Here is a 23,462-nt window from a genome sequence, read left to right as displayed (position 1 = left end):
TTTTGTAGCAACAACTGTGATTCAACAACAGCTTTGAATAATCAAACTTATTCTTCTGACCTGGGTGTGCAACCTACATTCTAGATTCTCCTGAGTCTTGTTTAGCATTAGTTTTTGTTGTTAACTGTTAATAGTATGAGTTAGAAAAATAAAAATTAACCTACTGAAGTCTGAAAATAACTGCTGTTTTTCCACTACACTGAATATACAAAAACTCGTTTCCTTTCTTTTTTTCTTATCTTCATATGGTGAATTAATAGGGTATACTCATAGGTGTCAAAGGTTTCTCCTTGCTTACTAGGATAAATTTTAGTGTTAGACCAAAATTTCTTAAATGTGTCTTTATGTATCTGTGGACTCCAAAAGAACTGGCAAGCTACAATTTGAACACACAGAAAATTTGCCTTAGTATTTGAACACACAGAAAACTTGCCTTAGTGTTAAGTGAATACATTTTTGTTTTGATTTTTATAGAATTGTACTATTTCTGATTAATTGAATTTCAGAATGCACATGCTCCAGTATTTCACTAGTTTTACTATAAGTCACCCCAGCAGTGAAAGTCATAGTACTTCAGAGGAAATTTCATCCTTAACTTGCCTTGTCCTACTGTATGTTAAGAATTGCTGAGATCACTCAGCACTGGTCGATAATGAATTCCACATAAGCTGTAATATTGGGGCACAGTTGGGTGGGTAAGAGCTAAGTTTCAGTCTTTAACTCAGAATTTCCTTGTTTTGCTCATGTAAGTCTGTATGTTTTCTGTCACTTAGCCATACAATTTATTAGGAAAAAATTAATCTTTTTGTAGAAGCAGCACATGCATAGTAGGCAATGTCCTTATTATGTGAATTGGCTATTAGTCATTTAAAGTGGTTTGTCTGTTAATGAGAAAGGGCACGTGTGTTAATGCTTTCAAGTGCAGGATATTTAGCTGTATTTTTCAGCAGATTTAGTCTGGTTGCATCCTTTCCAGTATTTAAAAAATCTCAGCCACAATAAATTAATGAAATTGTTTCCCTTTCAAATATTTTCCAGCACAAAACTAACACTTCTTTCAGCAACTCACACTTTCATTTTGGCTGTTTTCCTCTAAAAATGAATTTGGATTTCTGTGTTTGGCCATTTCTTTCCTTTGGGAGAAAAGATATTTTTTGTTATCTTTCTTACTTTAGCCATAGGGAGTAAGTGTAATGTAGATTTTGTTGTGGTTTGAAAATTTTTGGTGCTAAATCATTTTAATACCAAAAAAAAAGAAAAAAATTAAGAATACATTCAGCTGTGAGGTGATTGATCTCATCAAAGGAGTTAAAATGTTAATGAATACCGAAAAGTGTTGAACAACCAACCTAAAAGTCCTCCCCCTCCATCTTCATGCCAGAAAGCCGCAAAAATTCTTCTGCCTTCTCTGGAGAGGTGCTGTGAGATTTCCATAACAGACACTGAGATCAAAGCTTTGTTGAGAAAACTGTGTAGAAGTGCTTGGCCCTTTCTACAAAAATTGTAGAGGAAGAATATTACTTTTTCCAGTAGCATGAATATCTTTACTACATTTTCTGAAATTGGAAGGGTTTTAGAGCAGGGCTTGCTGTTTGTATTTCAGGTATTGTCCAGTAGTGACCAGTGAGGGATCATTTGAAGCCTTTCTATGGGTAATCAGACACGTGTTTGAGTTTACAAAGCTGTGTTGAGATTTGCCTTTGCATCTCTTTGGAGTAATGGAGAATACCCCTACCATTTAAAGGCAGCAAAATTACTCTTCTAACCTGGTATTACTTAACTGATAGGTGAAGTGTTGATAACTACATTTCAGTTCTTTAACAATGCTAATTTGCAGAAGCTCAGTAAAGGGTCATAGATCACAGTAGTGTCACAGGACACAAGAATTGCTTTCCAACAAGAGGTCAAGAGAGGACATACATTTTTGTAATAGAAGTTTAACTGAGATAAAAAAATTGAACACTTTTTAGCAGACACGTTTCACACTGAAATCAGCCAAACCACATTCTCATTTTTCCCTGAACTGAGACTGCATACATACATGAGACTGCATGCCCTAATATAATTATCATATAATATATGAGTTGTTGTGAAATGTCTTCTAGTCATTAATTTATATTCCTCATCAGTTTGTCCCTTGTTTCTCTATAAGCTGTTTTGAAGGAAAACATATAAGACTTTATTCAAAACTAATGAAAACCAGATTTCTTCTGTTGATATCTTAGGCTATGAGTGACTGTTCATACTTAAAATCACACAAATAGCTCCACCATCTCTGACAATACAAAATTATTCCTTGTGGTGCCATTTTGAATGATTTGTCCAGCTTAGATAAGGCTCAAAAACGTCCATAGATTTGGGAGGGTTGCTTTCACTTAGGAAATAGATATTACAAAGGTTTCAGAAATAAAGCATCACTGTAAAAAACAAAATGCTCTTTTTACCATTCCTGGTTTCTGCACATTCTTTCACCAGTGTAACTAAGTGCCTTACACGCAGGAAGATGCAGACAGAAAACACAAGTAGTGTTTAAATTTACCTATTGCTTTTACAGTCAGCACATCCTGGCTGACCTTGTTGTGTTAAGATCACATGTACTGCACAATCCTTCACACAAAATACTGCATGATCTTTCAAATAGCTGTCCCTTTTATGATCATTGCTGTCATCTAATGCTCAGAACTTGTGTCTAGGCAGCCAAAGCAAAGCTTCACTGACAGAAATGTACCTTGTACATAGCCACAGCACTGGCAGAGCGGCCAGCCGGAGCTGTTCCTGCTCTGGCAGGACTTGTGGATGGGCTTTTCACACAGAAGAACACTGGAGACATTTCTAAAGGATAATAACAATATGTATTATTTACAAGTCCTTAACCATGAGGAAAGGCTGGTACTTTTGGAGAGCTTGTAGAACCCCACAGCTGCCAGTGGTATCTGGGACCTGGGAAACACAAGAGCATTCCAGGCCCTGGAGGCTGGGGTGGAAGACAGGCAGCTCTTGCTGTGCATGTGTAATAGGTGGGGAGGACTCCAGCCTAGAGCCTCAATCCATATGTCCACTTTGTTGTAAAACAGGAATTCAAGTATTCTCAGTATTTTCATCCATGGAATAAAATGGAACTCACACATTCATGAGGTTTCTCTGACTGGTTTTTAGTGTGGAATGAAAAGGTTTTGGTTTTCACTACTTTTGTTTTTGTTGTTTAGAACTCCCCCTCCACACACACAGTCATTAATGGAATTAGATTATTAAAATATTTATTGTTTGAACTTAGTTTCTGCTGAATTTCTTCCTTGGGAAAACATGAAATTATTCATACATACGTGCTATGACTACATTTTCTTTGTTATTCTTCTGCAATATTACAACAGTAGATCTGCATGAAAAAGTTAAATGGATTAATGTGACCTGCTTATGGTCAAGTTATTTTTTTCATTAATATTTTTTAAAACTACATGTAAAGAAAAATTTCCTTCTGATGTTATAGCTACTGCATGTTTGTCCCATGCACACAATGGAAGAATCAATACAGGAGAAAAAAAATCAGAAGAGTTCTTCATTAGTATCTTTAAAAAATACAGCTTTAGTGTCTAAAAAATTAAATAAATAAAAATAAATTTACTGTACTGTGCTCTCTTCCCCACTGATATTTTTGATGGAATGATGTGCTGCTTAGCCTGAATATAAAAGCAAGAGTGGGGGGAAGGTCATCTATAAAAGAAATAGGAAGTACAGGAAAGATCAAGTTGTTCTTCTGATTAGTGTACTTTTCTCTGGTCTAAGAGTAAGAGTCACATTCAGACAACTGGCTGAAGGAAGCTGTTTTTTCATGTTTAAGACTTCACAGTTTTTGTATTTAATGATGTGCTTCATTTAGGAAAAATACTTGTTAAAAATTGTAAGTTCAGAGTAAGCTATGGATGGTAAGTTCTCATCATCCAGGGTGAAAGAGTTTAGACCAAGTATTTTGTGAGGGTTTATATGAATTGCTTTTAGCCAATCTAAAAGGAGGGCACAGGTGGTGATGGTCTTACTGGGTTCAGTTTGATCAGAACAGCCAACGTGTTCCATCTAAATTCTGCTGTAAAATGCCAAGCCTGTTGTTGATCTAGCTGTAACTTTTGCCATGAATATACCCTTATTCAGACCTTGGGCATTTGCTCCTTTCTCATCTGCTGGTGGTGGTTCCTCCTTTTGCCCTACCTATTTTTCATGGCAATTTCTGAGGTATTTTTCTCAGAGACAAAAGTGCAAATCAGATAGCAAGAGGACAGAACAGATCTGGATTACAAAAAGGCTGAGATCAGGTGTGGAATAGACACATTTGTGAGATGAAATGCTTGATAAACACATTTCTAAATGGTAGAAATCATCAGTTTCTCTTTGGTAGTTTTTTATTTTACCATCATAGCTGATAGTTGACGTTCTAACTGATATAAAAATCAACTCTGCAGAGAAACCTTCCAGGGTATCTTTACAATTATTTCCATTATAGCTATTCCTTTTTTTTTTATTTTTGGTTAAAAAGCCCAACAAATTCCTCCAAAATTCAATGGGGTGAATAAACTTAACAAGCATCATTAATTCCAACAAAATGAAATTAATTGTGATGAATTTTGAAATAATTTTTAGTATTGCTTCACTATATATAATTTTGGTTTATTTCTGTAAGGTAAATATGAACTTTAAGAAAATTCAGCTACTAAATCTAACTGGCATAGATTTGAGACAAATCTATTGCTAGTATGGAGAATAACTGGAATAAGTTCTCGTCTTTACCTGTTCTTTATGTTACTACTTTATTATATTCTTATATGCTTTTCACAGTTAAATAATCATCATAGCAATACTAGAACACTCAAAATATGAACCTCTGCAGTAGCAAAACTTCTATCTTTTGCCTAAAATAATTAGGCTTTTTTTTTGTTTGAAAAGTAATATTCAGCTCTTTAACAGCTCCTATGATTTACTATTAAAATAAGTGACAGAATTGTACTCTCAACTTAGTTATTATCCTATAAGTAACATAAGCAACTCAAAGAACTTGAGCCAAAAAGTGAAATAAATTATATTATTGAGGTCCATTTTCCAGTCCAAAGTTTTGCATGAAATTTAAGCATCAGTAGATACCACTCATAGTAACACCTGAATAAATGTTTAACTTAACAAATGAAAATATTTTAAAAATATAATGCAGTTATTTTATTTTATTATAAGTATGTTAACTGTTAAATAATGTATATTTATATAAAACTTCAGACTGTACATTCTTTTATCAACATGTATAAGGGTGTGGTAAATACAGTTAGGAGTGTCTGGAATCATGGGAATTACTGAAAGTGCAAAAAAGCTGTACACGTTTTCAGTTTTCCAAAGACTGTACATTTATTTTAAAGTTGTTTTAAAATTCAAGTTGCACAGATATTTTAATTTGTTTTGCTGTTATGCCATGTAATTATCTTCTTTATAGCACCCATATACGTCAGTTCCCAAGGTTATTTGCTCTGGTACTGCACAAACCCCAGCCATGAATGGAAATGTTAGGAGCTGTATTCAAAACCAAGTAGAACGTATGATAAAATCCTACTGAGATATGCAGAGAAGGAAAATACAGCTAAGGCTGCCACTCCTTGGCAAGCACTGCAGCCTGGTATAAAGCTTGGTTCTATGAGTCAGTGTTTTTCTTTCCCTCTGAACTCTGTGGTTGACAAACTAGTCAGCAGTGCTGCATAAAACCAGCAAGAAATTCTGGGATTTATGCACAAGGGTCTTTGCAAACCCAGTGGCAAGAATCTGACAAGTCTGGACTGCTCCATATCACACTGTGGTTGTCCTACATAACTGGGTCTTAAATCTCACTATGTGCTTCAATCTAGATATGAAAATACTGATTTCTTTCTTTTAGATTTTAAGATGGCTAAAACAATGTCAATATGAATTAGAAATCTTTCTCCACCCCAGATCAGTAAATAAAATATGGAGGATTTTTAGGTAATGTTGTGGTAAACAGGCTTTAAACACTAAATATCTGGATAATGTAGTAGCAGCCGTGCACAAGAAAACTTTGATGAGATATTCAGCAAACATGAACAAAAAATTTAGCAAATTATAGAGGGATGTGAGAGAATCTTTTTTTATAAAGAACATGCATCTATTTGTTCTTCTATAGATATTGATTCTATTAGAAAAGATTACCTAGAGGGCTTTTGCAATAGGAATAGGATCAGAAAAGCATGGTCTGGACTGAGGAGTTTATTGAACTCAGAATGAAATGCTGGCTATTAAAAAACCAACAAGGACTGTGAGTTAGGCATTGGAAACAGATGCATGTGTTTGTGTAGAGTCATTGCTCCACAGCATGATGGATCACTTGTTAAATGATAAGTGGTTCAGAGAAGTGCTGAAAGAACTGAAGCATCTTCTACATTATGGAATTTCAGGCAGAGCCCATTGAGACTTATTGATCAAGGACTGTTATAACCATAAAAAAAAAATGTTCTCTCTCATGCTTGTAAAAGAACAATAATTTAGGTTTATTCTTTTCACAAGTAGAATTTTTAGCATTGATTAGTGTGGGTAAATTAAAATATTTCCCTGGTTTTAGATCATCAGTTTTCAATGCCTTTTGAACAGACCCCAAAACCTCAAATAGTTTTACAGGGTTCCCACTTTTTATAGAGATCCCAAACATGTGTCTTCTGCAGTGAACAGGGAAGGACCCCAATGTTCTCTTCTTAAACATTATCAGGGCACTTTGGTATCTCGTGTAGCTACTGCAAAGGTACTGTTCCTTCAAAGGAGACATGGAAGACCAAGCCCTTTGGACTGTTGCTGCAAGCCAGAAAAAGAAAATGTGATGTCCCTCATGGCACAGGAGACGGATGTAGGAACTGCAAGGGGCCAAGGGGGCAGGCAGTAAATGCCTTGGCTGGTCCCAGGTTGGAAGAGGCAACATGGGCTGCAAAGTGCCTCCCCCAGCTCAGTGAGCGCTGGGAGTGCTCAGCACCACAGCATTCTGCCCAGAAAGCCAAGAAGCAGGAAAATGACAGGGGAGGAAAGTTAGCCTGATGCTCATTTTTAAAGTGATAAAGCTTGCAGGAAACACACAGTGTGTTGGAGTGTCCAGTGACTTCTGACAATTCTTGGATGCTGGTAGTGAGTAGGAGGTCGTCCATCCCAGCCCTGGGAAAGCATTCCTGCACATATGGCTGTTCAGCATGTCACTGAGGGCTGCCTGCCATCACACTTCAAAATTATTAGATCAGAAGTTAGTGCTCCAATGGTATTTAGAGGGGAATTTATCTTTTTTGGTCTAGCAAAAGCTGAAAGGATACAAGGCAGACATCCAACTTTCAAAAATGCATGAAATTCAGTGGTTTTATAGTGCTTTTAGAAAGGAACGGGTTTGAAGCAGAGAAAGCCATTACATATCCCACAGTTGTGTTCATTCCTCTAAACAATCATTAAAAACAGGCCAGGTTGGGGTTTTCTTTTAAGGGAATGCTTTAGCTCTTCTGTGTTATTAAGACTACTAATAGAGGCTGCCACTGCTGTTCCCAGGAAAACAAACATATTTTTCAGCTCTTCCCTGAGCTTCTTATAACAAGTGCTGGTGATCAATTAGTTAGTTCATTAAAAAGTTACACATGATTTTATTGAGGCAAGCAATTCTGAATCAAAGAACCCAATTCGCAGATCTAGGTTGAAGCACATAATTGGCATGTATTTTAGAATTGCTGTTAAAGCTGTAAAATAGATTTACTAGGGAAGGAATGGATCCAAAAACCCTAAAGGAAAGAATATGTTATTTGTGTGACTCAGTGTAACAAATGGACTCATTTAACACTAAAGTCTTATCTATATTAAAACAAACATGTGAAATAAATGTAAAGCTTCTTTGACTTAACTTCTTTAGCAAGAAGTTATCCTTCATCTGATAAAACATAAATTGCCAACGCGATTATTGCATTTCTTATGCCATTACTTACATTATTGCTATAAAAGACGTATTTTTATTGAATAATTTAAATTTAGTTGAGAAGTTGCCAATGTGTAAGCTGTTAAACAGAATTATATAAATATTTTCACTATGTTGTTGAGATCCACTGTGACTCTGGAATTAAAGCCCCAGCTCAACAAACAGTTTTGCATGCATGATTTAGTGGGGAACCTTACACACATGCAAGTAGGACATTGCTGAGCATTTGCAGGGTGAAAGAGACCAAAGTGCATTATTCAAAGGCTGCTTTAGAAATTGTGGTACTTTTTTGAGTTTACAAGGACACCAAATCTTGAAACTTGAGGAAAAGTGTTTGGGTTAAGAAAATGTTATTTTTAAATACTTTGAGAAAGTATGAGGTGAGTTTTTGCAAGTTTCCTTTAAGAAAAAGAAAGACATTTTTAATTTTGAGCTGAGGTGTATGAACAATCTTAAATCTTAAATATATTAAAATGTGCATAGCAACTAGGTTCTGTTATAATTTGGATTGCTTGACTGCCACAATGTAAAAGCTTCTGTAGCTGGTATTGCTGTTGGACTATGCTGATGGCATTGAGGCTTTTTTTTTCAACTATTAGCCTTCCCAAGGGATCTTTTCAGACAAAATGTTATGCACCAGCTCTTATTTGAGTGTAAGCCTCTTGAATAGCATTCTTCTTTCTGCCAACTTGGCAGCAAGTTCTTGTGCTAATAAAAGAGGTTACCCCAGATAGAGATCCCAGATGTGCCTGAACTACTTTTATTAGGACTATGGAGGGACTCAGTGTTTCCTTCTGACTGTTTTAAAAAAGGTGTGGGCTTGCCTTCATAATTGCCCAAAGAATTGCATCACTTGAATTTTTTTCCTCAAATTGAAGAAAATTTTAGCTGTGTTAGCACAAAAATACTGATGTTCAAAACAATGAATGCCTTTTGCCACAATGCAAATGTTGACTTGACCTTACTGAATTCTGTGAGAGAGGAGAAAATTGCTGCTTAACCTTGAGTTAAAAATGCCTTGATTCGTTATCTCAGTTAAATGAGATCCAGTATCGTGATCAGAATGAGTAACAATTGATGTTTCTCAGAACAGCAGTGTACCTGTGACAACTGGTGTACTTGACTGTAATATGAATTATTCCTTGAAACCAGAAATAAAACCAGTATAATGATTGCCTGATGTAGGGCTATTTTACACTGGAATTGCCAACAGCAATATTCTTTTTATTGTTTAGTGCTATTTGGTAATCAGCAGTTTAAAAAGAAGTTATGTTGCTAAAAATTAATCTAAATATTTCCATTCTATTTACTTGAATGTGCCAGCTGCAGTTTTTAAACTGAAAGAAATAGGATCCTCTATCTGAGATACTTAGTAAAATAATATAGTGTGTTAAATCACTGTTGCTATCCATAAATCATAACAATAAGAAGTTTACAATCTTAAATCATAATCTTGATTTTCCTTTCAAGGCCACAAGCTTCATGTTGAAATTTTTATTGTTGTCAAAATTTGAATAGAGAAAATAAGGTTTCAATTAGAATAATTCATTGCTTGCTTTTATTGTTCATCTTATTATTGAATTATGAAAAATGAATGGTTCTCTAATATCTGCTCATGTCTCTGTTTGATTTTTGTTGTAATTGTGTCAGATATAAAAATGAGCAACACACGATAGTATTACATTCCAGATTTTCAAAAGCAGGGTTTGACTCAAACACTCACATTAGTTTCAGTGGGCTTTGGATCAGGCACAGGGTTAACAGCTTATTTTTCAAACAACTAGAAAGAGGTGTAAATGTCAAAGGTGATAGCTATACTGTGAGTTCCATAAACTACAAAAAAAGTTACTACTAAAGCTCTAGTTTTCCTTGGTTTAACAGCTTCTATGAAAACAGTGTTAATAAGTATATCAGGAACAGTATATAATAATGAATCAGAGACATAAAAAAACCCTTTAAAACTCCTTTTATATAATAATTGGAAAGTTAAAAGTGACTTAAAATCCCTGACTTCTCATGCTGTGATGTAAATTGTATTTTTTTTAGGTTCCAAATTCAAAGAGGGAAAACTGATCCAACCAGTTACAAGAGCCTGGGGGACTGTTTTAGGACTATTTTCCAACGAGAGGGGTAAGAGTATATGTTTTTAAAATTGTCAATTTTATGCAACCTTTCTTAATCACCCATTTTCCAGACATTAGATCCTCTTTATATTCCACTCTTCTTTTTGCAATTGCAAGAATTTGGCAGACATAGTCTTACATAACGAGCACAATTTGAAAAGTCTTGATTAGTCTAAATTAGACTCACAATGCCATTTTTGGTTATTATATGTCAAAGAATGCACAGCTGCATCGAGACATTGGTGCAAACCCTGCTTCAGCACTGGAGCAGGATGGCTGCTATTCCAGTGTATTCCAGTGTATTCCAGTGTATTCCAGTATCTTCACTCGTGTGTCATCCTGGTTTAGTAAGCAGCTCGGGCTGAGTGTATCACCTGTTTACAAGCTCTGATGAAATGGAATTCCCAGTTACCTGTGGGAGACAATGTTTTCAGGACCTGTGTAAGCAAAATTCCACAGCTTTTCAGTTTGACAGAATATGGCAAAAACAGGTATGTTCATCAGTTACTTGAATCATACTTGAATCATATCATAAGGTACTGCTGCTCTAAGCCTGAGCTCTTCTAAGGGACTTGGGTTCTGATCCAGAAAGGCATTTAAATATAGGCTTAATTTTATGAGCAGTCCAGTTAAAGCCAGTGAATGTAATGGGATCAATCATATGCTTAAAGTTAAGCCTGTTATCCACAGGAGATCTTTGGAAGCTAGCCTTTAATCAAGGTAACTCTAATTAGTAAAACCCAGCTTTGAGTAGCTGGCAGGCTTTCCATAGACTTTTTTAATACCATAGCAACCCAATTTTTTTTTTATCCATGTATCACAGCATCAATTTGTTTGGAAAAGACCTCTGGATCATGAGTCCAACTTAAATATTCATCAAAATGGAACTGCTCCTGTATATAGTGGCACAGATGCTGGGTATGGAGGCAGCATAGGTGCAGTGAGACATTGACTTCTTGCATCCACAAGCTGCACTGGAAAAACAGAGGTGAGATGAGCAGTGAAAATTAATAACTAGATCAGTTTTGTTTCTTGCAGTGAGATTTAGCTAAGCTAACCTACCTAAGCACCTCCATATAGAACTGGATAGTTTGAAATGAGAAAGTAGGGACATACAAAGAGGTTTCATTATGATGTTGGAAGAAGAAGTTGTTGCAGATGCCCTTATTAGTTGCAAATTCATTTTTGTTGAGAAATTAATGTTATGTTTTTTCACTACAAAAGACATTAAAAAGTTAAAAGCTGAAAAGATTCCACACAAATGATAATCTGTGGCTTCTGAGTTTTTCTAGGCTGAGTTAACATTAACTTGTATTGCTTCTTGAAAGAAAACTATTGAGGTATTAATATTTATGATAATGTAGAACTATTTTTAAATAGAAAACTAGTTTCAATATTTAAGTCAGTGAGTATGAAAACAGTGTTTATCTCATCCCAATTCACTAGTGTTTTTCATATCTGGAGAAAGAGTCTAAATCAAGAGACACTTTCCAAGATAATTCACTATTTTTTTCATTCATTGGTTTTTTCCTATGGAACTCTTTTGCCCTGATACTGGAAATAAACCAGAATATATTTAATGTTTGTAACAAGTCATGAATCTGTGAGCAGGAAAAAGAAGATGATTACATGAAAATATTATATATTTAAATCACAGTTTAGCAATGGATTAGATCAAATTTCTGTTGGACAAGAGCTAATACAGAGTTTGACTTGTCTGTTTCAAAAGCAGTCAATACTCAATTCAAGCAATCAATGCAAACAGTCAAAAAGCAGATGCCATGAGTACCTGTTTTTCTCCAGGAAGATAGACAGAGGCAGAAATTCACATTGAAAGACATCAGTAGTAAGCACTAGGAAAAAGAATGAGATAAAAAATCTCAGATGAATTATAATGTTAAATTTCAGATAAAAATAAGAAAAGAAATCAGTTAATTTCTGAAAAACCTGTATGACTCCATGAGTCTTTCATTCCTGTCTTCACAAGTTGTCTGGTTTTCTGGAGCATGGTGATTACAACAGCTGTGAAGGAAGTGATGGTGGAATGTGAATTATTTTAGTTTGTGGAAACCTTTAATCCTGATAACCCATTCCTCATGGGGCCACAAAAATATGCAGAAGAGAGCCCCAAGAAAGGGCTTCACATTTAGATACTAAGCAAACAAAATCAGTTTATGAGGTGTTCAGACTCAGGTGTGTAACTCTGTGAGTAGGGTATAAGAAACTCATTTATGCCCCATGTTTATTTCATATTGGCAATAGGAAACACCCCCAATGGTCTGTGGCATTTTCTGAAAATATCTAAATATCTTAATCTATAAAGAGTTTAGGCATAAACTAAAGTGGAAAGAACTAAATTAAACAAATAAGGGTTTAGGCCTCTTTCTCCAGCACTCTGAATTCCCTTTTGGAGCTGTGATTTTATGTCAAATTGTCTAAAAAACCCCTAACTAAATAAAGAAACACACTGGTAAAAGAAGTGTTACTAATGGCCTGTCCCTGAAAATGTTTATATTTGGGAATATTGCTTATGCTGATTTGTACTTAAATTTTTCAGTAGTAGCAACTAAGGTAAGCCAAAATGTCAAAGCCCAGTTCAGGTGAGGCACTTCATTGTGCCTTAATTTTTTGACCTTGTTATGTTGAGGTTAAGTATGCAGAGTCAGCCTAGGAATTTTTTATTTTTATGAACACATATGCAAATGATTCATTTGCTGCAGTGGCTCTTAATGAAAATCAACCAGTACTATATTGCTACAGTATCACTGGAGCAATCTGGTGATTTCATGGAAAGCTTCATCACAAATAACTGCCAGAATTCTTTAACCATCCCTCTGATTTTGTCCTCATTACAATGAAAAGAAGAGAGGAAATAATTGTCTAATCACTAACAGAACACTGTCCATTTCAAAGAATCAGAAAACTCATTCATCTTTACAAAACACTAGAAATCTTTGAACAAAACAAAACAAACAAACAACAACCAAACAAACAAAAATAAAACAAACAAACCCCAAAACAAAAAACCAAACAAACAAAAAAAACCAACAGGAAGTTCTACAAAAACTCCCTTCCCCCAAACTTTGAGTATCTCTTTAACTGGAAATACATTTTCTTCATGGGGAATTAAATTCTTCAAAGGAGGATCCATCCCTTGAACTCTTTTCTTGTCTTACAAGAAAATGGGAGCCACAAAACATAAAATTTAATTGAGACTCACTAAACGAAGGCTCAGTTGAGCAGACCATTAAAGGTCACATAACTTTCTTTTAAAGGGAGGCAGGACTATTAACTTCAGGGATTTTGTGAACTTGTTTTGGGAGCATCCAGTCACTACCAATTGCACAGGAGCTGCAGTGGTGGGAATGCTCTCAGGTGATGAGCAGCCTCTGCTCAGATGGATTTGCTAGGAGCTGTGCTGTAAAGGTTCTCTGGTTTCACTTATGAGATGATGCATGAATTGACAGATCTTTGACAGTGAGGTAAACCCACCAGGAGCATGTCTGTTTATTGAGGAGTGACAGCTTTATAGCCAACATAAAAATAATCTGATGCTTATTGGGAAAAATGTTTGGATACAGGATTAACTCAAAGCATTAATAGAGAAAACTTTTCATTCTCTGTAGATCCTACAAATAACATTTTAGATTGTGTTAAATGACTGATCTTTACTGCATTTGTACTCACTTGCTTTTTTTGAGATAGTGACTTAAGTTGGAATTTAAAATGTAAGAATAAACCAATGTTCTAGCTGAATGTATATGTTGTATCTATATTAAAGACACATGGTGTTGTGTCTCATATTAAGAATGGAAAATTATGCCCATCTGCATTGTCTTAATCTGCAGTTACAGCATTAAAATGATGGATGCTTTTATTTCAAGTCTGTAAACAACTTTTTATAAACTTGGATTTTCATGGGCTCATAATTTTAACAGTAAATGTTCTGGGTTATAGTTGGGGTTTTTTGGGACACTCAGTCAAGAAACCTGTTACTTTCTCATTTGTTAACTTGCCTGAAATAGGAAGGGTAGTAGTGTTCTGTATTCCAGTTTTATAATTCAACATTTCAATAAGTTACAGTTTAAAGTGCTTGTTAGCCTTTCTTAGAGCTAGATGGTCCTGGGAAATTGCAAAACACAATTGTCATTAATTTGAGACTTCACTACTTCTGCTGAGTTATTTGATTATTTATGTTTAATTTGCTTTGGGAAGGAGCAATTACCTCCACATTTACACAGTCCAATAGCTTTATAATTATTCCTATCTTGTTCTCAGCACCACCTTACCTCTCTTGTACCTATAATTGTCTGTATGACCACACACACCTTTTTTTTAATAAGCAGCACTCTGAGTCATGCGTTAATGGGGTTATAAACCTGCACAGAACTTGTCAGCTATGGGTGGAGTATGTGGGAGAACAGCCAAGACTAAGCAGGAGCTGGATGAGTGCAGAGTCATCAGCAAACATGCAGAAGCTGGAGGGCTCCTGCTTGGTGTGATATCAGCGATGATGCATCAATTAAGGAATTTGTTAGCACTCTCCTTTGTCTTGCCTTGTGTGTCATGGTAACAAGTGTTGGAGAGACTGCAGCAGTGCTCTTGAGGCCTGGCTTTCCCACCTGACTTCAGAAGACACTCTGCTGCTGCTAGATGCCAGCAGGTCAGGGAAGGAGACTGGCAGAGCTGGCAGCCATGCAGGCAAACACCAGTCTCTGGCACTCACCAACATCACCACTGACCATTCCTGCTCCCAAATAAGGGTTGCACAGGATACAAATACTGAAATTTCCAGCCAGGTAGGCATGACATTGTTAGTCTTACCAAAAATCCCTTTGGGGATTTATAAAGGAGTGTGCATTTATAAAGGAGAGATTAATTTCAGCTTACTAGAGGCATAAATTCTTGTGGTATTGAAAGACCAGACTTAAGGGTCTGCTTTCAGTGCTCTGAGGGAAGAAGAACTTGTAGATTAAGATGTTATTTCCCACACACAAAGAGCTATCTGCCCCACTCCTTAGTTTCTCGTTAGCACTTCAGACCAGGAGGAGCAGAAATGAACTTGGACCCATGACTGCTTGCTACTTTCAAGAATCTTATTTCTTAGTAGAGACTCACCTACACTGACAGTTTCAGAAACTGTGATCTTGCAAACTGAAGCACAGATACCTTTTCTGCCTCCTCTTCAGCAACAGTAACTTCAATCTGAGCACTGAGGAAAGTCTGCTAGCATTTGTACTTCAAGAGGAGAAAAATCTATATATAGATCCATCTCTCTTCAAGTCCTACTGGCCTGTCTCACACTTACAGGCTCTTAAGACTTGTACCAGCCTTACTAAAGTGAGCCTGAAGATAGTAAAAAAAAAAAAAAAATTACTACACCACCAAAATGTCTATCTGTATATTTCCTGATGCATCCACATAGTTAATAGTATGTTGCTAATTTTTCTTCTTTTCTTCTGTCATGTTGTAGAATTATTCTATGGATTACATTATTCTACACTGGCATCTTCTTGCCATACTATTGTGTTTATTGCAGACTTCACTAAAAACCTGTACTTTAGAGTATCAGAAATAATTACCACATTCCTTTGTGAAATAATATAATCCAAAATGTAAAGTGTCAATTGAGTTCTATAAAAATTGTTGAATTGAGAATTCTAATTAAAGAAAAACAATGCCTTAGCATAGACTAGGTGTCCCACAATCAAAGAATTTCAGAATTTCTCCTAGCTAATTAGTAAGAGTTGCTTCTTCATAGTCCACAACGTATATATGCAGAGTGATAGATCTTCTTTCCCTAAAACTGTTCTTATGCCAATTACTGTCACTTTACCCCTTGGTCTACACGGACCTATGTGCAATATCTGGTCTTACTGTTTTCAGTTTCATTTCCTTGTCTCTATTTTATCTGCACTTGTGTCTTAAAATCAGAAATTTTATTCTTACTCTGAATGGGTTCTGAGACATAAAATTTAAATTATGGTATAGCCTTGAATATAGTAATCATAAAGACTACTTTCAAGATTAAAGGAATGCATAAAATTTGACTGTCAGAATTTCCATGATCATTTACTTTAACATATTGATTTATATTATACTTAAAAGGTTTTAGATCAAATATGACCACAAAGAAGACATCTTTTGTGTATTTATGTGAAGGTGATGTGCATTAGGCTTTCTTTTGTATATAACCAATTCTTAATCCAGTGCCAACAAATCTAAGTGGCTGGATGCTTTTGCAACACTAGTGAGTCACAAAATAAAGATGATAGTTGTTCTTTTAACCAATGGGTCTCAAAACACTTCACAGAAGAAGGAAGTACCATTATCTCAAATGTACAGATGGGCATATTGATTTGTAAAGTGAGTCAAGTAGAGTCAAGTAGACCTGGATTGGAGTATGCCCACGGGTGGTTCTCACAGAGCAGCCTGATAGCATATTGCTTATTTGGCCCCTTGTAGCACCTTAATATCAAAGCTCTGAGGAACACGTGTTGGACACAAAATTGCATTATTTCATACAGGTTCAGTATCAATAATTGAGTGGTTTTCTGGAGACTTAATCAGCAGCTCATTTTATGAAGTAGCTGCCTGAGAGCAGCCATGGATGTAGTGGCAGGTTCAGGCCTGAAGCTGGATCTCCTGAGTGCAAGGCGAGCTCCCTGCTCCACAGCCCGGACTGTCTCCAGAGTCAGCAGTGTTTACTGATGTTACTGTCATGAGGTTTTCATCATCCCATTCAGGCAAGAATTCTCTGCTCCTGACTGGAGGTTCCCTACCCCCATCTTCATATGTTAACACTTGAAAACATAAAAAAATGGCTTTGGAATGTGAAAAACTTTATGTGTGTAGCTGTCTGAAATACACTGAAGTTACGGTGGTGTAACTAAGGGCAGCATTTGACTAACCACATTTTTATTACTGACAGACACACATTTTACTTGCAAAATTTAATCTGGTATATATGGCAACGCAGTAAACAAGAACACTCTTTTAAAGAGAATAATTTCTGAGAATCATGTGCTTTAAAGATGAAACACACGCTTATTTATTTCCCATAGGAACAAAACACAATAAAATCATGCAAATCTTAAAAGCATCTTAGAAGTAAACAGGCCAGACATTAACTGGCATTAGTTGTTTTCATTTGCTAATGCCACTTGAGGTACACTCACACTGGGTGTAGGATCTTCATTTTGTAAAGGTTCAAGTTGTTGTATTTTTTTTCAAGTATTTTCATAATCGTATAGTTTTAGCCTTAAAGAAATGATTTCTCACATGTCTTGTTTTCTAATACTATAATATATATAGAAATCATTATAACATTAGTATTTATAGCAGTAGCTCCCTGGAATCAGATGACTGCATCATAAGATGCGTATGTTAAAGAAGTAAAAAGATAACTACAAGAATTGTTTCAGTCCCTTTTAATCTATCTACTCAGAAGGTCAATGTAATTAAATTGTTTAATCCTTATTATCTTAACATTCAAGGATATTTGTCATTTTGCCACATTAGGTTCCTGATGGTTTCAAACATCATGTTTAAATAGATCAGTGTGATAATTGCACTTATAATAAACCTTCTATTAGATCTAGTATGTAGAAAACACCATAGTGTGCTTTATCATCAAATTCACTGAATGTGTTTAAGTTCTCTGAAAGTGAAGAATTTGTCTGCCAAATTTGGTAGCCCAGGAAAATGGCCATGAATTTCCTCTGCTTCAGTAGCTGGCTCAGTGTGAAAGACTGCCGTGCTTCAAGGGGTGAGCTGCTAGGACATTCCGGGGTGCTCCAAGCAGGGCTTTGCTCCTGGCACCCTGATGGAGACATTTCTGCCTGGCACTGTTCCCCTCACTTCAGGCAGGGACATGGTGCTGCCTCTGAGCCCTGAAACCTGCGTGCCTCGGTGCCGCTGAGCTGGGAGCCACCTAGAGTTAGGAAAGTGGGAAGAGCTCGGACAGGCTGTGCCGTGCGTGTTGTCCCCCTCCACGGCTTCCTTGGCTCCCCTAGGGCTGTATGAAAATTTCAGCTAGCGAGAATTTTTCAGGCTAGGAAAAGTCCTCTCAGAGTTTAGTTACAGCCAGGGCTGCATATCCCCTGAACAAAGATTTCAGGAATTACTGCTAAATGGCAAATTAAGCTTAAGCCATACTTTTGGATCATGCTGCTTTTTTGGGGATCTGTCCCTAAAAATCTTGCTTGTTCTGATATGATATCTCTTAAGTGCCGTTAAGTCTCCACAACTGAAACCTGTATTTAAAACATGAGAAACTGATTCAAACCAGGATGGAGAGATGGGGGGGACTGTGTCTCAAATCTGAGCTGAGGCAAGGCTGCCCAGTTACAGGCAGATAAAAAAATCTGAAATCTATCTGAAAACTCTTTCTTACCAAAGGAAAAAAGCTCTGAAATTTGATGATTGTCAGTAGTCAACTCCAAGAATTAGCTATTTTTCAGTTATGTAAATCTAGCCATTGCATTAAACATGTCATAAACACGGTAGAGGAGGCATCATGAGGTGCAAAATTAATTGCAGGTACGTGATGTGTTTCTTTAAAAGTCAAGTAGTTATTTACTTCTCTGTAATTTGGGCTTCTGTTAGCTATTATTTGATAACCTCTTCTTTAAAATAAAAATTCCACTGTATGAAGGAAAAAAAAAGTGACCACAGAACAGATAAATCATTTTTATGTCCTTAGAACAGCTGACTTCACACTTTTATTACATTGTTTGAAATAGCATCTTTTCATCTGGAAGGAATCAGTTTAAAATGTGATTGTCAACACAACAAAACCAGCTTTCTGTTTAAAATGGCTGCTTGTGAAGCTTAGAACTACACTTTTGCCAGGATTTTCTTTACAGACTTTAGTTACTAGAACCAAGAGATTTTAGATGGGATGTTCACAGGAAATACCTGGCAGACAGCATAAAATGCAAAGTAAAGCATTTTTATTTTAGTTGTAGAAGCATGCCTGTGAAAATGAGCAACAGTGTTTTAGGTCAAAAGCTTTGTTTTTCAAATAAAAGTTTCTAAGCTGTAGTTTGAAGTGGGTGAGAGAAAAGTTCTCATTAATTTTTTTGTGTCCTGACCTAAGTAACCAAACCATGTACACTTAGCATATTTCTTAGACTATATCTCATACTTATTTATAATGGCACTATTATATCTCTGTCTAATCTGAGTGTCTTTACCTCATTTAAATTCATTTCTTTACTGGCTATGTCTGAAAACACAGCTTTGTCTCTTTTATACCAATCCTTTTAATTACTATAGTCCACAATTTTTTATTTGTATGTAACTTAGATAGATTTGAACAACTAAAATTTTTACATCTGTAAAAATGCAGATCAAGATTCTATGCCACATCAAGTACTTTATTCAGTGATAAAACATTTTCACTTCAGAAATAACTGAGCTCTTTACATTATATACATTTGCTCATTATTTTAACTGTAAATGACAAAGCTGTAGTAAGACTATGACAAACTATTGGATTAAGTAGAATTTTTTCAATAATCATAGTTTTCTTATTTTCAAGGTAGATTAACTGCATATTACTTACAATAGTTTTAGCAACAATTTTGTATTATTAAAAGTGGAGGTCTCTTCAATTTTTTTCCTAGTAAATTACTTTGTTTTCTTTTTTAATGTTGGAAGTTAAAATGCATTATATGAGAAACTTCTAAAATACATCTTTGTTAGGAAGGCAGTCTTTTTGTTGTTGAGCCATAGAGCTGCCATGGCAGCAGTAACTGCTGGGTAAGCTGATCATTCATCCCTGACACCACCACCAGCCCCTCTTCTCTTTGCAATGTTCTTCACCCAAACTGAAGTCTTCCTGTATATCATGCTTCACATTCTGAAAGAAATTTAGTAATCCAGATGTTGAGATTATCCATGCTTAACCATAAATATTCCTCCAAAACAGTGTGCCAAATCAAAATAAAAAGGCAATGTAAATAATTACGAATATTTGACAGCTACATAGATTTTCCATGGAATGCATCTTAAATAAAACAAGATTAAATGGAATTAGCATGTAGTATGGAAATATTTTAGAAGAGTGTGTTTCTGTATAATGCTAACTCATAGTTCAGGGCACATTGCATTCCATATGACTCAGAGAATCGAACTGTGAAAAATAAATAGTTTATTTTGCTTGTTATATTATTGGCCTCGTCAAAGAAAATAAAATTCTAAATACATATGAGGTTGGGGTTTTTTCAGTTTTCATGTTCTTTGCTTATGCAACTTACGGCATGCTGTGGTTTCTTTAGCCTATAAATATCAATACTAGCTTTAATGCAATAAAAATAGTTTTATTTCATTCCAAAACTGTCTACATCAAGTGTAGTGTATGTCTAACACGCTGCATCTCCTTGCAGGAATGCATGCATATAAGCCCAGATAAAGTGCACCATTGCATTCTGTCTATCCAGCTGGAGAGCTGCTTTCACTGTGAGCCAGCAGGCACTTCAGAGTCAATTTCTGAAGTTTTCAAGCAGCATATGAGGCAGTAATTCTGACCGAAGCATTGGCTCCAGTTATGAATACAAGCTCAATTCTGATGGGTTTTTTTATATCGCTTGCCTTCAGTGTTCGTCTATTTTTGTGTAGTTTAGCTCTGCCTGAACTTGTATACGTGCTGTTTTGTAGCTGACTATCATACACTGGTTGTCTCAAAAAAACAGAATGATTTTTTAGGGTTTATTTCATTCTGAAAAATTGAACTTTTCTATAGTAAATAAACACCTCTGAAGCATAGGAATTAGGTAGCCAAACCCTATACTTCCCTTCACTGTTCTCTGTAGAGTTAAACTCTGTGGTTGGGATAAATGCTTCTACAATCCTGCTGCCTCCTTATCTAGATAGGAGCTCAGACCACTTACCATTAAAACATTTATTAATTAAACTATTTTTTTGTAATTTTAATCCCACACAAACTAACTTTATATCCTGACTTAAGAAATTAATTTTGATAAATGTACCTTCTTTAATTTGTAAAACCCTTATTGCAACAAATTATATATTCCATTTATGTCTTAATTCAACTATTTTTCTGTATAAAATACTTCATAAAAATGTCTTAGGTATTTTAAGAGCTGATTTTCTGCACTACATTTATTGGAAATATCATCTAACTTCAATCTGATTTACCATTTAGTATATAGATAGTATTTATTCTTTTGATTGCTACTGTGATTTAGACGACTAAATCTGGCCTAATTTTTGTGGATAAAAGTGAATTACTAGCTAGTCAGCATTTCAGCTTTTGTTTTAAAATATTCTCACATATATGTCTCTGTTTTGAAAATGCAAAATTGTATAAAAATACTTCATCTCATTTTTTTCATACTTCCTTTATAAATGGGTAATTTAATTTAAGCATCAAAATTCACTTAGCTTTTCTTTAAGTATGTAAAAGGGCAAGCCAAAACTTTCAGTTACATTTAAAAAGCTCCTGTGCAAATTAAATACGGGAAATTAAAAGGAAAAATAAAATATCTCTGACCACTCATGTTGATAGTTGCAAGTAATTAATAACTTTCAAAGCTGTAATATAACAACAAGAAAAATGAGTGTATTTTTGTACAAATAGCAATTTTCTTCTACAGTCTTCAAAATTCTATAATTATAATTTTATCTAGTGTTACATAAAGAAAAAGGGTAAATGTCAATTCAATATGTTCCTGAAAACAGTTGTATTGGTTTAAAAGGTGAAAACTTGGCTATCGAGCAGTTTAATATAGGGAAAGTTGCAAAATGCTAGGAATCAGTGGCAGGAAAGTTTTCTTAGCATCCTGTTTGGGAAAATGCAGGTTTTAAAGTAGGTCTTTCTAAGCTACTGTGAGGGAATGCTTGGAATTTTGTCTTTCTACCGAAAAGGATTGGTTTTCCCTTGATTGTCATCAGTTTGCTAGGTTGTCCTGCTATTTAAGCTATTAAAGACTGGTGTGCTGCTTGGTCTCAGGTGATCCATAAAAAGGAATGAAGCCTTGGGAAGGTAAACCACCACCAGACTGGCTTGGTGTATCAGCCTTCCATGACGGAAGGTCTTTGTTGAGAATTGTTGGCAATTCCAGCAGTTTCCAACCGAAGATAAGAGCCAGCGTTCTCAGATAATGCCCTCGATCACACACCTGATGACAGACTCCTGCATGCAAGTTTTTTCAGGTGCTATGTTTGCTCAGTAATCCTTCAGTGCCAATCTTTTCTAAATGGTGAGCAGCTCCCGTCAGTAATGGACATCAGCCATTAGGCTCGTAATATTTGTCATAGATCAGGTTACAGCTTTGTTACTGCACTGTGATGAATGGATGCTGTTATGCTCAAAGAAAATAAGTGCTATAAATTTAGCAGTCAGTACTAAGTGAGTTGGTACTTTAGGGGCCTGATTCGCATCCTTCTGAAGTCAGTGGAAACTATTCTGTTGGCTAAAGCCTTTATAGCAATTTTTTTTCCCTTTTAAGGAGCACAGCCCAGGGCTGCCATTAAGATACAGTTCCTCCTTCCTTACTATATGCAAGTTTACACCTAAACAGTAATTTTATGGGAACTCTTGCTTTACCTGTGATTAATGCTGATTTTCTGTGCAAATATTTGGATTAAATGTGGAAGCATAAAGAGAATTGACCACAGGACTTGAAAGATCACTCATGAGCTAATCAGAAATGAGATTGAAGGGCTCAGAACTTCATACACTATTTCTTAAAGATTTTTTTTTCGGGATCATCCCAGTAATTCCTACACCAGGTTTTGAACCTTGTGCTCTGATTTATAGCTTTCTTTGCTTGTTGGCATTATTCTGGAAGCTTCTCTGAATGAAGATGAAATTTAAAAATTATTAAGGACAATAGAATTGGTCTGTGGCCAAAGTCTGAATTGTATTTCATGCTTTTTGCAAATGTTTAGGAAAGTTCAGACAGTACCCAAACAATTTCTAATTCAGTAAAATAATTTCTGGTGACATCAAGGTGATGAATTTTCTTTTTATATTCTATGGTATAGGAATATAGGTATACATATGAAAAATAAGGCACAGTTTTAAGGTGTAAGCCGTACAAGCATTACACTTTGTTTGTTACCAGCCTTGTGTGGACAACAATTTAAGCTGTGTAGGGGCTACTAAAATACTCACATCCGTGAAAGTTCTGCATAACTTTTTAGTTACTGGCTAGAATGTTTGCTATAGCAACTCCACTTTCAAATGACCTAACAGATATCCTGCTCCTGGGAGAGGAACTATCATTTTACTATAAGATATATGGCAGTATGTTAAATGCTTAAATGTTTATGCTTATTTTTACTTTAAAATTGATCCCCTCAAGTTCAACCTGTAATGGCTATACAGACCT

General features: G+C 35.6%; 1 protein-coding gene across 2 annotated transcripts in view; it reads left to right on the top strand.

Moving 5' to 3' along the window:
* SLC25A21 (solute carrier family 25 member 21) overlaps positions 1–23,462 on the top strand; it is a 232,047-nt gene that overhangs the window by 166,718 nt on the left and 41,867 nt on the right. For both annotated transcript variants that reach the window (XM_077180463.1, XM_054635672.2), the window contains one exon: positions 10,025–10,108. In XM_077180463.1, coding sequence (XP_077036578.1) covers positions 10,025–10,108 — 84 coding nt within the window. The remainder of the gene's footprint in view (positions 1–10,024; positions 10,109–23,462) is intronic.

This window comes from Agelaius phoeniceus, chromosome 6 (genome assembly GCF_051311805.1).
Source record: "Agelaius phoeniceus isolate bAgePho1 chromosome 6, bAgePho1.hap1, whole genome shotgun sequence".
NCBI classification, from domain to species: domain Eukaryota; kingdom Metazoa; phylum Chordata; class Aves; order Passeriformes; family Icteridae; genus Agelaius; species Agelaius phoeniceus.
The sequence above is the reverse complement of the archived record's forward strand: the minus strand, read 5'-3'. Positions and strand labels throughout refer to the sequence as shown.